We start from the raw sequence: 17,651 nt of genomic DNA on the forward strand, positions 1-17,651 counted from the left end.
ACAATAGAACACAACCACGGAACCCCTTTCAAAACACATTTCTCTGCAACCACGTGTTTACCGTAGGTAAGGTTTCTTCATGTAAGACGTTCAAATTTTTTATGTGCTAATGTAATGTAATGTAATGTAAGATGGACAAATGCCTTGTAAAGGCAAAATCTTCTATGATGATGCACCAAAAATATTCAATGCTTTAAAAAATAGAAGACGTTAAAAATGTATTAAAAGTGAAGAAATGATTTTTTTTCCAAGAGTTTTTGTGTTTTTTTAGTTTTTAGAAATCTCACTTAACTTTTTGAAATCTCACCCTGTTTTTGAGAAAGGGTGAGAAATTCTCACCCATTTTTTTTCCATGATGAAAACACTGGTATATATTTATTAAATTTGAAAAAAAATTTTTTTTTCAGATTTTTCAAAACATTTTTATTTTATTTCTTGTATAAACTCATTTAAATACAACCTATTATGCACTTCTTCGGAATGGTTCCCAATTTGTTTTTACTATGGAACACTAAATGATCGAGTGTAGAATGAAGTATTCAATATTATGAATTTGTTTTTGAGGTATGCATTTATCGAAGAATTTTTTTTTCCATAAACGTGGAAAATAGTAATCAGAGAAATTTAATTCAGTTGTTTGAAAAGCAGAATGAGAAATACTTAATTATTTTTTATAAATGCATATGCTTTTCCCAATTTAATCATTATTAAAAATAAAATAAATTTTTTTTTTTTTCATTCACACTATAAACAATTTCATATAAACAACCAAAATATAAAATAAATGCATTGACTGAAATAAATATAATAATCATTACTGGTTAGAAAAAAAAATTTAACTTTTAGAGCCCTTGTAATCCTTCCAGAGAACCCAACACCTTTATGGAACCGCTGCTTTAGAACAGTGATTCTTACTTGTTTTGCAATAAGATTTTATAGTTAATAAAAAGTAGCTGGACTTGTAAAATATAACTTATTTTCTAAAATCAGTATCTCTAAAATCTTCATTTCTCCTCACTCTCCATACATACACACCACACAACCAGGGTCAAACCACATAGCTCAGTTTTTCAGGACATTTTTAAATGACCATGGTAAGGACACTAGTAAATTCAGACCCTTTTGGACAGTGCAGATCTATCAACAAAATTATTAAATCAGATCTATAAACTAGATACATGTGCGCATAAGTTTTAATGTGCACATTTCTACATATATTTTTAGAGCCTTTTTTTGTTGAGATTTTGAATGCCTTTTCTTAAAACATTTTATGGCCTATTTTCACATTTTAAATTTTATAGTGCTTTTGTTTAGATACATAAAACTCTGATAAGGAATTTCTTTGTTTTTTTATAGACATACATAGAAATTTTTAAGTAGCAAACATCTAGGCTTTACTAATCAGTACTAAAATATAGCAGTTCTATATATATATATACCTTTCAGCTCTGACATATAATTTAAAGCATTGAACAATTGATTTTTTTTTAATATTTCCTCAAGTTTGAAACAAACTTTGCTTTTTTTTTTAAGTCCAAGAAGTACAAAGTAGACAAAATAATTCACTATTTCAAAAAAGTAAATTTTTAGTCACCTCGAGATTCATATAAGTTCTAGATGTACTTGGAGAAGACTGTGTAGGCCTGGAGTAACTGTCCAAGTTTTTAATAATAACGCTTTCTTCAGACATTGGAGGAGGCATTGATGGACCAGGTTGTACAACAGAATAAGTATTAACATAACTTGGCATGGTTGTTACACCTGAAACCTGATAAGGAACATTTGAATGAGTTGGAGGAGGGGGTTGGACAAACTGTACATACATAAGCTGCTCCGACACTCTACGCAACTCTTCTTGCTGAAGTCTGATTTGTTGCTGCAGCATTTGATGTCGTCGCCGCAGATATTCTTGCAAATGTGCTTGGTTCATTGGAGGAGCTAACCTTTCATTCGGAGACTATATACAAAAAAATATAATAAATATAAGGATAATATTATCAAGGAAAATATTATAAAAAAATAAAATAAATATTATCTGAAAATGGTCTCACAGGTTTTAAAGTAACTATTTTTTAAAAAAAAGATACCCTGAATAACTTATAATTTATTAATCGAATTTCAGAGGAATAATTTCTGAACGAAATTGGAAGAATAGTTTCTTAGCTATGGAATTTGAAAAAGTTCTACTTTTAAAATTTGATTTGTTGAAAACTATTTGACAGATTTTGCTAAAAAAGACATGAGGACTTCAATACAAATAGCATTCTTTGTACAGCATGACTATATACAGATAATATGTCCATTTCATATTAGTAACAAAGGCACTGTTTTGTTATTATGTGAAATTGGCTGCTTTGGTTTTTCTACAGAAATCTGAAAGATGTAATTTTTGTTATTTAATCTGTGTTTTTATAATTATTAGTGAAGCTTAGTGTGATCAACATTACTTCCACTTCGGTTATAAGAAGCATGTTATGCTTGCTGTGCAAGAAAAAATATAATACAGAGCAATTGGAATTAGGAGAAAGCTGCATAAAGGTGGCAAAACAGTACAAATCAATGAATTCAACTTTAAAAATCATAAACTGATAATTTAGAATTAGAAATTTTCTTGGACAAATGATTTATTCAAGAAAGATAAGAAATATCACTATCCCATGTAAATGAATTTTACAATAAAATATTTTAAAATATATTTTATAATAAAATATTTTAAAACATATTATTTTATAATAAAATATTTTATATTTAAAAGACATTATCACATTAAAAAAAATCAACTTTAAAGATCTGGAAATCCATAACAATAACTGATGAGAATGCAATTGACAAAATCACATGAAGTTATGATGAAATTATCCGAATCGTAATGCTACTATGCTATTAGAAATATCTGAATTTAAAAAAGTTCAAAGCAATTACTGCTGAAAAAATTACCCATAAAAATTGAATTACAGTGAAATCCTCATGAATAGAGTATCTCGCAAAGAAGTATGTGATTTAAAATTAGTTGGTGGTAATTATGTTTTATAAATGTGAGGATTTTAAAAACAAAATGTAAATCTATTATTCTACTGGATAAATAATAATAATAAAAAAACATGAAATTATGAAATTCAAACTGTCAAAGAGTGGTGACATAGATGCATGATTAGAAATTCACATTTGTAATAATACTTCATTAAAAACATGGGTATTGTAGAAATGCTTCGTAGTAACCTAAAAAAAAAAAAAATAATAATCACAAAACTATGTGAACTTAAACTAATCAGTGTAAACCAAGCAAATAAAAGCAGCATTAGTGTGTCTTATTATTCAAGGAGTTGCAATAACATATTAAAATATTGAGAGTTTAAACACCATGAGAAAATTCATAAAATAACTGCCAGAATAACTAGCATGAGGCTATATGGGTTTGTTATGGAGTCGCAAATATTTTTTTACAATTTTGGCAACTCCAGCTTCTCTATTAACTTCAGTAAAATACTAAAATCTCGACTTTCTAAACCCTGAACAGTCTGGGTTTTTGAGGTTATACTATATTTCAATTATTAGAAATATAGGTCCTGCCCCAATTGCTTAAGTATTTGAGATCCTACAGTACAACTAATAATTTTTTCTATTTTATTTTAAAGTAGAAAAAGATTCTCTGGTGTAAATTAGTAGGTAAAATAAAACAAGTTTCATAAAAGAAGAAATAAAACAGATTTCATTCAAAATTTAAAAACAAGTAAAAGAAAATAAAGTAGGCATGAAAGAATTTTAAGCGTAAAAGAATATTGACTTAACATACTTGTTGAACATGATCTTCATTGTTCAACATAAGGGAAGGTGAATGAGATACAAGAGGAACACTTTCAGATGATAACTGCCTGGACAAATCACTTCTTTCTTGAGACGGCATTGTTACAGGATCAGAAGAAGATATTGCTGCACTCGTGTCCACGATTACTTGAGAACTCTGATGAAAATTAGATATTGGATGTTGAGGTTCAACAAAGTTTTCAGGTAACATAGGGTGAGCAGAATGAAATGCCCGAGAAACTGGAGAGGCCATTTCTCGGCGCTGCTTGTTTGAGTATAATACTGTGTTAACGCGAGTACTTGTAGAGGAAGCTGAAATAAATTATTTACATTTCAATTTTATATACATTAAAGTTACTATTGTAGTTTCATAAATTACTTATAGTTTATAAAAACAATGATAGCCTTAAGTAAGAATAGGAATTTCTTAAAAAAAATTAAACCGTAAATCATGTGATCAAAGTAAGACAGCGAGAAGTTAAGAAAAGCAATCATGGTAGAAAAACTCTTCCATCAATTACAGCATGCATTTTAATAAAAATTCGACAAATATAAAATAGATTTTTTCGTAAAAAAGGGATAATGAAATAACTTGGGTATAACAAAAAATATTTTAATAATTTATTATTTCACAAAAAAAATCACAGGAAAATATATTTTAAAAGTTATCTCTAAACAGTGCCTATTGTTTACATACTAAAATAAAACGTTCTTGGTCAATAGCAACCAATAAAATTTTTTGGTAGTTCATTGGTGAATGGTGACAGCTGATCTGCTTCTTTGAATGAAACTAATTATGTCTCAATGTTAGTGAATGATTATCTAAAATTAAATGTGTGTTTTAAAAATATATAAAATGTAGATAATAGTACAACTAGATAAGAGATTGTTAGTTCTTAGATAATATAAAAATTTAATTTCTACCCTCAAAGAAACTGAAATCACATAAAGAAAGAAAATATGTTTTAACAATTCAGCAGAATTTCCTTAACCCATTAGTTTTAGTAAAATTCATTCTTATTTTTCAATAAAAACTTGAAGAAAAATATTTATAGCCTCATTACCTTTTGTGGAGCATTGTTCTGAGTGTTCAGATGACATACTTCCCAGAGAACTAGCTGAAGGAGAAGGGGATAAGCAGGCACTTTGACTGGGAGTAGCAGACGCATGAGGTAAGTCTAGAGAACTTGTGTTTTTAGAAAATCTTTTAGGTGTTTCCTGAAGGCTTTTCAAAACTTTCTCTGTACTGAATATTAAAAAGTAAACAAAGTAATCAATCATTTCAATTACTTTATTAATAAGAATTTATATTTATTCCAGAAAATTAAACTTTTTAAAAAACTGAGCATTGCAATTACATATTATCTCTTTTAAAATAGGATGCAGGAGCTTTAGCCATCAATTCATAACAAGATGTTTTTAAATATATATAAATCTCTCTGGAAAAGAGAGAGAAAGTGAGGATGTGCTTCCCCTAAAAAGACATTACATCTCATTATTAAATAATTGTAACTGATTAACCAATTATTGTAAGATTTAAAGTCATTGCTTTTCTATACCATGGACATAAAATACTTAAACAAAAGCAAGATTAACATTTTAAAAGAAAATTCTTTAAATTATATAAAGTGACTTGACTAAATAAATTTTGTTCGATTCAGTTTTAAATTGGTGCAAGCTTTTTGAAAAGTCAATAAAAAGCAATCTAGTTACAGGAAGTCAATTTAACAACTAAATGGGATGTTTAGTCTTATTTAGTTCATGTTTTTTTGAATCATCAAAAGAGATTATTAACATTTAAAGACAGGTATCCATAAGCTATATAAAAGCAGGGTTCGTTGATTTAAATCAGCTTGATTTAAATCACGATTTAAATCATGATTTAAATCAAATGATTTTTTTAAAAAAATCATTGATTTAAATCAACTAATTTTTTTTATCTATATATATTGATTTTAAAAGTTAAAAAACAATGTTTTAAATTTTTGATACTTTTATTATTTTCTTTTCTTAGCATTAAAATTTAATTTAAATAAATTGCTGCATTAATTAATTTTAGTTAACAAAATTACTTTCTTGGTGTGTGTTAAATTCCAACACATTTGAAATTACATTTTTAAAAATATTTTGATTCTTGAGATTGAAAGTACAGATTAAAGTAAACATTTAATACTGTCTTAATATAGACTTGCATAGCTGTAGAAAGTAATTAATAAACATGAATTTTTTTCAAAAAATAATACAAATAATGTTAATTAAAATTCTACCTTTTGAATGAAAAAGTGTGAATTAAAATCTATATCATATTTTATTGGTGGAAAATGTATATTTCTGAAGCTTGAGGTTATATTAAAAAGAAATTACCCTAATATGCCAAAAACAGAAAAAGAAAAAAAAAGGGCTGATGAATTCAGATGTTTTTCTTCCTAATATAGTGTCATTCTTCCCTTTCAAACTCTTTCGAAGTCTATTTGATGCAGTAGGGTTATTAACTGGTATTTTTTTCTCATTGTATGTTTACAGTATCTTTGACATTATCTGATTTTCTATAAAGAAATTTTGCGAAAAAAAATTCCAATGAATACATAGATTTTCAAATTTTTTTTTTTTTAGCTTAACTTATCTATTTTGATATAGAATTAAAAATGAATATTTTAATATAAAAATATATAGATTAAATATTTATTTATTTTTTGATGAATGACTACATTTATAAACACAGTCTGCTACATTTATTTTGTCATTTTAAAAATCAAGAGAAAAAAAAAAGAAATCACAATTTTAAATTAAAGTTATGGTTTGCTAACTGAAACTTTGTTTTAATAGTTAAAGCACAGGGGTCTGTCCAAGCCGGTACCTTTACAAATTCAACTTTAGGAAAAATGATAGAATAATCACACAAAATACTTTTTCTTAAAATTTTATTTTTGTGTCTAGTAAGAAACAATAAATCCATATTTTTACTATATTTGTGTGGACTCTTTAATATAATTTTTAATTTTCACAAAAAAGGTACCTCTCAGAAAAACCCAGACAGACCCCTGAAGTATTCTTTAAATTCTCTATTTCATCTAGTCTTTAAATTTTCAGGGATGAGAGTAGTCAGAAAGTAAAAAAGAGGAAATCCAAGAAAAAAAAAATCTAAAAAAAAAAAAATTATATATATATATATATATATATATATATATATATATATATATATATATATATATATATATAAGCAAAAAATTTGACAAAAAAAGTGCGATTTTTAAACTTGTCAACCATGTGATAATAAATCCCGATATGAGGCTTTTAAATCACGTGAATTTGAAACTCTACATCGAATTTAAAAAATGCGCAAAATACAAATCATGATGCGTATTTTTTAGATCACGATGCATAATTTTTAAATCGCGCGATATTACAACCGCAAAAACGAATCACGACATTGGATTTTAATTTCGCGTAGCTACATAGGGTTTTAAAAGCTCGTAAATACAAATCGCGATATTGGTTTTTTTAATCTCGTAAATAAGAATCGCAATGTACAATATTTAAATAGCCTGAATAAGAATCGCAACTTTTAAATCAGGTAAATACGAAAATCGATGTTTGATAATAAAATCGCAATTTTAAAAATACATAAATACATAAATAATAGTAAATAAGAATCATAATGTACGATATTTAAATAGCGCAAATAAGAATCGCAATGCGCAACTTTTAAATCAGGTAAATACGAAAATCGATGATTGATATTAAAATCGCGTGAATAAAAATCGAGTTATTTGCAGAGTCTGGACTTGAAATTTCTAAAAGGCTTGTTTGTATTGCTTTTGTTTAGACATAATAAATAAAAATTTGCAAGATTAATTGAATGAGCAAATAAATATTTTCACCGCAAATCCACCTATATATTTTTTTCTATTTTTTTGTTTGTTTTCACGCCAGAATACAAGAAGCAGCGACGTCTGAATTACGAAAATACGAGCTATCCCGCCGACGGATAAAAAATACGGAAAATCTTATTTTCTGTGCGTGAAATCGGAGAAAACAGCAAATGTAAGTAAAAATGCGGAAGGGTTAGCAGCTAGGACGTAGTTTGAATTTTCAGTTTATCTTTGAAAATCGTAAATAAATATAATTATTTTACTTCAATGACTGAATTTTTTAAAAAAAAGCGAGATATTTATTAAAAAAACGAAACTTTTAGAGAATCGGAGTTTTTGATAAAAAGGTTGAAATTCGAGAGACAAAAAGAATCTCATCCCTGTATAAAGATCAACCAGTTTTATCCCAAGGAAATGATTTTTAGAGAAACTTCAGAGGGTGGAATAAAGATAATTAATTTCGCTCCGTGGAAAATTAAATTCCTCATAAAATATTTTAACTTGTGCAAAAAAAAAAAATTTCAGCGGAAATCAGCGGGAAAAATGGAAAAATCTGAAAAAAAGCGGAAATCCGCGAATCCGCGGAAGAATCTCATCCCTGAATTTTAATCATGCATTTGTTTCAAAATGGTTGCTATGCATTCAAAGCCATGTATTATAATGAAAAATTATTTTAGTTAGAGCTTCTAAAATATTGTTACAATATAGTTTTAATATTAAGTTAATTTGATTAAACATTTATAATTTTTTTTAATCATAAATTAAAGTTCTTACAGCGTATTTGAATAAAAATCAAAAAAATCTGATTTAAATCAAAAAAATCCGATTTAAATCAAAAAAATCTGATTCTTTTGATTTTTTTTAAAAAAATCAAAAAAATCACGAACCCTGTATAAAAGGTATAACAAAAATTAGAATGTTTCACCTGCCAAATGGGTTAACATCAGGAAACATTTATAATTAATAATCTAAATCAATAAATAAATGTTTCAGAAAGAAAAAATAAAAAAAAAACATATTTATTTTATATATTTAAAAAAAAACATAGTAATTTAGTGATTACTATGTTTAAACATAGTAATTTAGTGATAGTAATTTAGTGAATTACATAACTTACCTCACAACTGTATGTGTGCAGACTATGAATTCTGGTTTAGAATTCCATTGATGGTAGGATATATAATATCTAGTTTGCAACCATATCCACTGTTGACCTTTAGTTAGAAATCGATAAAAGCAAGAAGTACCTTCACCTGTCTGCATCACTGAAGTAAAAATAAAAATATTCAGCACCAGTAAATTTAAGTAGTTTTTCTCTTAATAAAAATATTCCCAGTCATCACTTTTTTGAATTGTTACCAAGAGGTGGAATAAAGCAGATCTCAGACACCAGGCTATTTGTATTCCACATTTATTTTAGCATAATCATGAAGAGCTAGCCTCCAAGTGACATAAAGTTGAAGTCCTTTTGAATAAAAATTAGGGAAAATCTTGCAAAATAGTTTTGATGATAGCAAAACTATTTTGCAAAATGATTTGAGTTTGACGTCTCATGAAAAAAGGGTAGGTCCATTGAATGGGTTAAAGGAATAATATGGTTCTCACTTAGTAAAATATTAATCTGTGCATACTTAAACTAGAAATAGATTAAAAGACAGGATGTGAACAATATAGTGTGAGAAAGAGCTTAGTTTTGAATAATTAAGAAGAACAATTTAGATAAAGAATTATATAAAAATATTTCTTAAAGCTTTATATGTCACTATATACATTATAATTCATTACTTACAAAGTTCATGGGAAGTAGAAATTTTGTCCAAGTCTTCTACATGGTAATAATCATAACCAGAAGTGCCAAGAACTTCAAAAGGAAGATAACCAATAATAGGTGGCGCCCTAAAAAATAAATGGATTGTTATCAACAATTATGAATTCAAATCTTAATAAAAATTTAAACTAAATCTAGGTCCTTGACAGTATGCATCTTACTGTATCACAATCATTGATACAGCATGGACAAACGATAAATCTCTGTTTAACAAGTTAAGATGGTGATAACTAATCCAAACAGTGATAACAAATGATAAGTAATTCAAATCAATTAAAGTCCGGAGAATTTATAACACTTCTACCTTAAATCAGTTAAAATTAGGCCAAACCAACCATAGTTCAACTAAGCCTGAAGTTATGTTACATATGTATGTTACATTTAGGTAATAAATACAAAAACCTATAGGCTTCATAAAAAATTAGAAATAACTATAATCATGTTTAACTATAGAGAATACTAGGAAATGGGCCCTTTTTTTAAGGGCCATTAAATTGATATTCCCTATACCAAAGTTTTCTTTTAGATTTAAGAGCCATTACCTGAATAATGTATCTTATTGATATTGGTTAACCTATTGGATTAGTTAGGTCTAGTCTCAGACCGTTAAAGATGGAAGCATAGAAAAAAATTTCTTGCTTTAACCAATTAGAATTGGTAAATTAAACTTTAACACTTGATTAGCATAAATTTATCTTCCATTCATGCTAAATTATTTATATATATATATATATGAAGAAAACAGTCTGACGAGCTGGGCATATAGGTGAAGACCAGAAAAAAAAGAGCATATTGTGCTTTATTAAAGCATTATTGTCAAGAAAGGGATCCCCCAAACGACACAATAACAAAGTTTTCAGAATAAAGATTAGGAAAAATCTTGCAAACAAATCCTGATGAATTTTTGAGTCACATGCAAAGAGGAAATTATTATTTCTTCTAACTAGTGCAAAAAATAGGTCCAGGAATTTTGCCGATATAATAAAATGTGAGAAGACATTTAATTTTAAACATCAGATAAAGAAATGACAACAAGATTTGTTAGAGTTTTTTCTTTTTTTGTGTTACACATACACACATAATGCAAACATTTATTGTTTTACATAAGAAACCTAAGAAAATTTTTTATATTAAAGCTAAAATTAAAGTCATACACATGCTGATTTTATTTATATACTTAGTAACTAAAGAAAATCTTTATTAAGAAGCTATGAAAGAAAAAAGTTTTAATAAATGATTTTATTAATCATTTTACCTGTGATCTAAAAACAAGAATTTCCACTCTAGGCTATGCCTAGAAGTGAACTCATTTTTTGCATCATCAGATAAATTGACAATACGTAATAAGTGAGGAGTCTGGAGTCTTCCAACTGCTACAAAGCATGACCGTATTTCAACCCCACCTGTAGGCATTGAGCAAATGCTGCTGCAGCTGTTACTATCACAGTCAAAACTTGCAGGATTAGGACCTAAAATGTTTATTGCATTCTTTAAACAATAATAAAATTTTAATGCTATAGTTAAAATATGTCTTATTTAATATTATACTAAAAGACATTTTATAAAGAATCTTCTATACAACAGTATGATAAAATTATAAAATAAATTGGTTACATTGTACAATATTATATGAAAAATAAATTATTTTTGGCATGCTTTTTAATTATATTGCTAAAATAAAAACCTAGATACATTCAGAATATACAAATAGATGTTGAATAAGAAATGTTGAGCTTCAATTTAAAACTATATTTTAGATACTGTGTGTTGTCTTCACCCTTTCTGCAGAAACAGCAAAAACTACTCAAGAAAAAAAAATTCTATGTTCCATTATTTCTTGCTAACAAGAGAAATATGTAGGAGTAAGACTGGCAGAAAATTTAAATATTTAGACCACTTTTGCCAGAAATTAAAAAAAACTATTTGAGTCATGCATATTTTTTCATACATTTCATCAAAAACATAACTGGGAGATAAATATGAATAATGTTGTATATAAAAAAAAATTTATTCTATATGATACATGTATTTAATAAATCAAAGGTGTGAAATAATAGTACATAAAACAATAGTAAAAATGTATGCATCGCAAAATTTTATTATTTCTATAAATAATTAAAGATTACTTTAATATTATTTTTTTCAAAAATTAACATGCAATATTGGTTAACATTGTATAAAATTGTTAATTTTTTTTTAAAGTTATTTTTTTCTGCTCTTCTTATTTTGAATAATTATTACGTATGGATAATATAAAAAAGACTGTCCCTTTTTTTCTTTTCTCATTCTAGTTCTTTACTTTTAGTCAAAATGAGGTTCAAAGCAATAAAATATTTTCTACATCAGATTGCTATAGGTACTTAGCACTTGTTGGAAAAATGCAATAATTATTTTATGTATTGTTAAAATGGTTTTATGTAATGAAATCTAGGAATGAGAAAAAGGGTTATTAAATAACTTTAACCAGCTTTTAATTAAATTAAATACAAGGTGCATTTGAAAAATTTATTAAAGAAAATATCTTCAATATTATTCAAAGTAATAGTCAATAGCAACTATACAATTTAGAATTTGCTGAACAGCTGCTGGAAACTATCAGCAAACTTTCTTTTTCTTTTTGGAACTAAGAGAAGTCTCAAATTGTTGAATATATGCAATGTCAGGAAACATTTTTCCTTCTTTCATCCAAAACTCTTAAACCACACAACACATTTTTCATTCACAATTTCCAAACCAAATACTTTTACAAACATTTAATGTGAAGCAAACTTGACGTTCACACTTTACTCCTTTTTAAGAGACATAAATCTTTACACATTAAGTGTGTAAAATCAGTAGAAGTGCATACTACAATTTAACTGTCCTGGTTTGGACACTAATGGCTCACTGGGTTTGAATTAGCAGAACATCCTAACCACTGTAATTATTCAACCTTATGACAATTTACATAATTTTTCAAAAACAACTTGTAATCTAAATGCTCTATAATAAAAAAAAATTTCACCTTCGTAAGAAGACGGCCAGTGATAGAATGTACCAAGTAATTGGACTAATTCATAAGAGTTTGAGCCTTGAGAATGAACTGGTCCACGTTTCATATGAAGAAGTATTTTCACAAATGAGTCTAGATATCAACAGGGAGAATAGTAAAAATTTAAAAAGACATAAATAAGAGATAAAATAATAGAGTTTCTAACATTGAGAAAAACTCACCTTTGGATAATGAATTACTTGAAGTAGTAGGTGCATTGCTAATTAATTTATATAGTGAAGATTTATCAACCTCATGAATAATGTCAAATACTGATGAATAGATGCGGCTCTAAAAAAAGGTACTTCAATTTAGTATATGAATAAACATACACAAACAACAATCTTTTTACCCTTTTAAAATGTATTACAGCACAAAGTGACAAAAAATAAATGACATTCATATAATTTTAACTTTAATTTCGCATTTGTTTTCGTATAGTAGCTTCAAGCCATTACTTCAAATTGAGTATAAACAAAATATGACGGCCCACATTAAATATCACAGCCATGAACTCAAACATTAAAGCAATACTATCAGTAACATAATCACAAATTTGCTTCAAAATTACTACCTTTGACCTTAATAGAGAGCTGTAAACATGTTGCAAAAACTTTTGCTATGGGCCTCAATTGATTTACTAAAAAATTTTCCCATTCCACAAAATTTTAACAGGGAGGCCAAAGTTTAATTTTTTAGCAAAATCCCCTGCCTCTAAGACTAGCTGAATGATTGAAAGAAAGAAACATTAAATTAAGTATGGTAAATAAGATGGCTTTTCTTGTACTGTGAAGAAAGTCAGGAAAATTGACTTTCACCACTTTTGAATGTTTTTAGTTCTGTTGTGAAGCAAAATTAAGTCAAAGCTACACTTTCGGTTTCCAAAGAACTTCTTTTGCCAAGGAAGCCTAATATCTTCCAAAATGTGTTTACAATATCTTGTAGTAATATTTGCCTCTCCTTATTAAGCGGTATAGTTGCTAACAAAAAAACGGAAAATGAAGGGGGGAAACAAATCATGAAAAACCATGACTACTGAGGGAAACAAGAGTGGCTAAAAGAAGCAAATCAGAACAGGACTCATTTTCAAGCAGTATAGAAGAGAATGACAAAATTATGTCATTAGGAAATTGACATTCATATAAATGAAACAAGATTACAGAGCATTAAGATAAGCTGATATACAGGAATTTCGGCATTATCAAAGTTAAATTTATGCCAGAGGTTCCAAAAATGTGCAGATTTTTTTTCTTCAAATTTTTGATCAACAGACATATCTGTTGTATTTCCTTAATCTAAACTTTAAAGCATACCTGGTTTTCCTAATGTAACCTATGTATGAAGTAAAAGCCTAAAACAGTTGCTAATACAGATAAGATCTTTAAAAGGACTAAATTTAATTTTGTTAACAGGCTTAAAAAGTATTTTAAAACCAGATATCAAAAATTTTGCAGCAAACAGAGGTGGAAAACGACATAGTAATAAGTTGATTGTAAAAATTAATAGACGAATGTGCATTTAGGTCAAATAAACTTAGTAAATTAAATTACTAAGTACTAGCAAATTAATTATATGATAATTAATTATAGTAAATTAGTACTATAATTTAATTATAGTACTAGTAAATTAATTATAGGGTAATTAAATCCCAATAAGCAAATGAAAATAAATAAGTTCGGAATTTAAAAAAGATAGAGTCAGAGCAGAGGTGCACAGAAAATGAAAGTATGAAATGTAGAAATCTGTTGGCAATTTAAGTGGTTACAATTACCATAAAGAGTAAAGAAATGGCAAAATGTTTAAGATGAACAGCGGTAGAAAAATAACAGTGCTCAGTTACTAAAACATCTTAAAGAAGGTAGGATAAAATTAATTTTCATATCTGAAATTATTGAACGTTGAGGTCATAAAAAAGACAATAAAGAGTGACTTCTGAAAACCAGCATCACTGTGTAGTAAGACAACTAAGTCTAGAAAATATATTTTCTACCATGATAATATTTGAACAACTTGCACGAAAATATCTCGTATGAGACAGAATGATTGCCTATCGCTAAACCCTAAATTTGTTTACAGAATTTATTATTGGAAAGCAGTTTACTTAAAACAGGAATTAACACATGGATAATACCTTCAATTTTAATATTAAAAATAAAAAGTTGTTAAATTCCTGGAATCATTTGTTTAAACAATCAAAAGTACTAGAAACAGGGACATTAGTGAAATGAGAAATATTAAGTAAGAGCATAGTTAAAAGAGAGAAAATGGTGAGACAGTTTCAATAATCGAAAGCTTAATAGATTTTTCCCACGAGTGTGAATAATATTTATTCAATGAAAAAGATTGCGCAATCCTCTAACACTTTTGCAACATATGTTAGTGATATTGTGATAAACATATCATTTAAAAATATAAACTTTATATAATTATTCAAAAGAAAGATATATTTTTTCTTATGACCTTGCTAAAGAAGTGATGGTGAATGAAATACACCTAGGAACTATAAATAAAATATTAACATATAAATTATGCAAGAGTAAAAAATAAATATAAAGCAATGCATATAAGAAAAAATAAATCATATTCATGACATGAAAAAGTTTGTTTGCATTTAAATATTTATTTATAGAACGATTGGTCAGGTTAAGGAAAAATATCGGTTCGACATAAAGGGAGGAACAAATTGTTTACTTTTTAAATAAAAAAAAATACTGATATATTTTTAATATAATCAGTATGAATAACACAATTAAAAAATTACACTATGAACAATAGGTAAATCATAGAAATTTGAAGCATCAAAGAAAATCATATCACCTTCACTCATAAAATAACTAGCAAATAAATTTTTAATTTTGAATGAAGGTGGGAAAATTGTTTGCTTTTAAAGATCAAACAATATTTATAAATATTTTTGATACATCGTTTAGTTTAAAAATAAAATTTCCGAAACTTACTAAATTCATGCATTAGAACTAAAATATACATTGGATTTGATTCAATTTCTGTCATATTTTAGGAGCTTCATACATATTTTTTTACATATTTATTTACATACGGAGTTTTAATAATTTTTTTCTTTAACTTACTTTCAAACACTGCAAATTTATTAATTAATATTTATTTGTCATACCCTCAATACTTACAGGTAAATATCCAAGAAGTGATGCAGTGCTTTCAGATGTATAAAGAATCTGGCCATTACATGAAAAAACAATGATAAAACCATCAAGTGCCTGGAAGTTCAAAAAAGCAATTTTTTAATAATTTAAGCACCATGCATTTAATAGTAAGTACTCTGTGTATAGGTAATTGTTTATTAAAATATAACAGCACAAAAAAACTAACAAATTTGTGCGACACTGGCAAGGGGTTAAAGGGTTATAAAAGAGTATATAATATTTAACAATATCGCAAATATTGGATAGCTAAACTATAAGAAAAATATTTTGGAAAACATTCGATGTATTTGTAATTATTTCTTAATTATAACTTAAATTTCATAATTTTTTTTTAAAAAAAAAATCTTAAAAGTTATATCTTACTTTAGGTAGTTGAATAAATTTAATTTCCAAAAAGTGTTTTAATTCAGACAAATTAACTAATTATTAAGAAGGAAATTTTTTTGGGAAAAAAAAAATATTTATTAAACATATATGCAAGTCAAGCACTTATAAAAATAACACTTCAAAATTTGGTGATATACAAATACAGTTCAAAAAAGGTTTTATTTTAAAACATTTAAAAATTATATTTACTTTTCTCTTTTAACATTTACTAAAAACAAGTATATAAGCTATATTATGTAGAAAAACAAATTTTTAAAAAAAGTAGAAAAGAAAAATGACCCTTCCTGTTGAAAAAAAAAAAAAAAGGGAGAGAGAAACTGCACTTTTTTAATAAACTTGAAACAACTAATTACACTTATTTCACGATAAAATGAACTTACTTCTAACATAAGATGAGTGAATTCTTCGTTTGATAAAAATGAAGGTTTCCAATTTTCTTGAACTTTTACACTTTGTGACTGAACAGATAACTCTACAACATATATTTAAATAAAATAAGTAGCACATAATTATAAAACAAAATATAAAGCTACAAATAATTTTAATAACAGAGTAAATAAAAGACAGTAAATAAATTCTTTGCTAACTTTAACTACCCATTAAAAATTATTTTAAATAAAATATTAAATAATTTTAGATCTTATTGCTTAGAACTTATTATATAGAAGCTTAGATATCAGAAGAAGTATCAGTATATGCATAGATAAAAACAATCTATTTAAACGAAAACAAAAATATTTTTTTTAAAAAAAGGCAAAATTAAGCTCTAAATAATACGGAAAAAAGAATCAAGAGAAATTGTATTACATCAGGGTTGTCCAAAATCATGATTAAATACAATTCCTATTATAATTCTCATCAAAATTTCAAATGCAACTAACATTATATGTGATCAAAATGTCTTGTTATTGCAAATCAATAATCAGCTCTAATTATGATTTTACAACTGCAATCCAGTAATGCTTATAATCAAATTTAAAAATACAGGGTATTTATAAAGTCCTGAACCCATTTTGATGTTTAATAACTCATAAAATAATAAAGATAGATTAAAATTAATAACATAAATGGTTAGATAGACTCAAAAAGTTTCATGACCCTTGTCAATGAACTTTCACGTGAGCCCCCTTCGTCGCACCGAGAATATCAAGTCGATAGTCGATTTCACGCCAGGTAGCGGCAAGCACGTCGGCATCCACTTCTGGCTTTTAGGTCATCAATGTTCGACACGATCCTCCTGTGAACATTGTCCTTTATAAATCCCCAAAGAAAAAAAGTCCAGCGACGTTATATCAGGTGATCTGGGTGGCCAAGGAATTGGACCTCCTCGCCCAATCCATCTTCCTGGAAAATGGTCATTCAAAGAACTACGAACGATGGTACCCCAATGAGGTGAGCACCATCTTGTTGCAAAAAAACATGTGGCTGAAGCTCTTCTAGTAGTGGAAATATGAAGTTTCCAACATGTCTAAGTATACGACTGATGAGACATGCTTGCCGCTACCTTGCGTGAAATTGACTATCGACCTGATATTCTCCGTGCGACG

At 27.2% G+C, this 17,651-nt stretch overlaps 1 protein-coding gene across 12 annotated transcripts in view; it reads right to left on the reverse strand.

The window, feature by feature from the left end:
• LOC107440780 (circadian locomoter output cycles protein kaput) overlaps positions 1 to 17,651 on the reverse strand; it is a 122,386-nt gene that overhangs the window by 7,732 nt on the left and 97,003 nt on the right. For all 12 annotated transcript variants that reach the window (XM_043048163.3, XM_016053813.4, XM_043048164.3 and 9 more), the window contains 10 exons: positions 16,485 to 16,576; positions 15,682 to 15,771; positions 12,718 to 12,826; positions 12,509 to 12,628; positions 10,760 to 10,973; positions 9,466 to 9,572; positions 8,794 to 8,941; positions 4,869 to 5,050; positions 3,794 to 4,116; positions 1,595 to 1,957 (listed from right to left, as the gene is read on the reverse strand). In XM_043048163.3, the coding sequence (XP_042904097.1) occupies positions 1,595 to 1,957; positions 3,794 to 4,116; positions 4,869 to 5,050; positions 8,794 to 8,941; positions 9,466 to 9,572; positions 10,760 to 10,973; positions 12,509 to 12,628; positions 12,718 to 12,826; positions 15,682 to 15,771; positions 16,485 to 16,576 (1,748 nt within the window). The remainder of the gene's footprint in view (positions 1 to 1,594; positions 1,958 to 3,793; positions 4,117 to 4,868; positions 5,051 to 8,793; positions 8,942 to 9,465; positions 9,573 to 10,759; positions 10,974 to 12,508; positions 12,629 to 12,717; positions 12,827 to 15,681; positions 15,772 to 16,484; positions 16,577 to 17,651) is intronic.

Source organism: Parasteatoda tepidariorum, chromosome 5 (genome assembly GCF_982258835.1).
Source record: "Parasteatoda tepidariorum strain Cologne lab strain chromosome 5, Ptep-v5.0, whole genome shotgun sequence".
Lineage (NCBI taxonomy): Eukaryota > Metazoa > Arthropoda > Arachnida > Araneae > Theridiidae > Parasteatoda > Parasteatoda tepidariorum.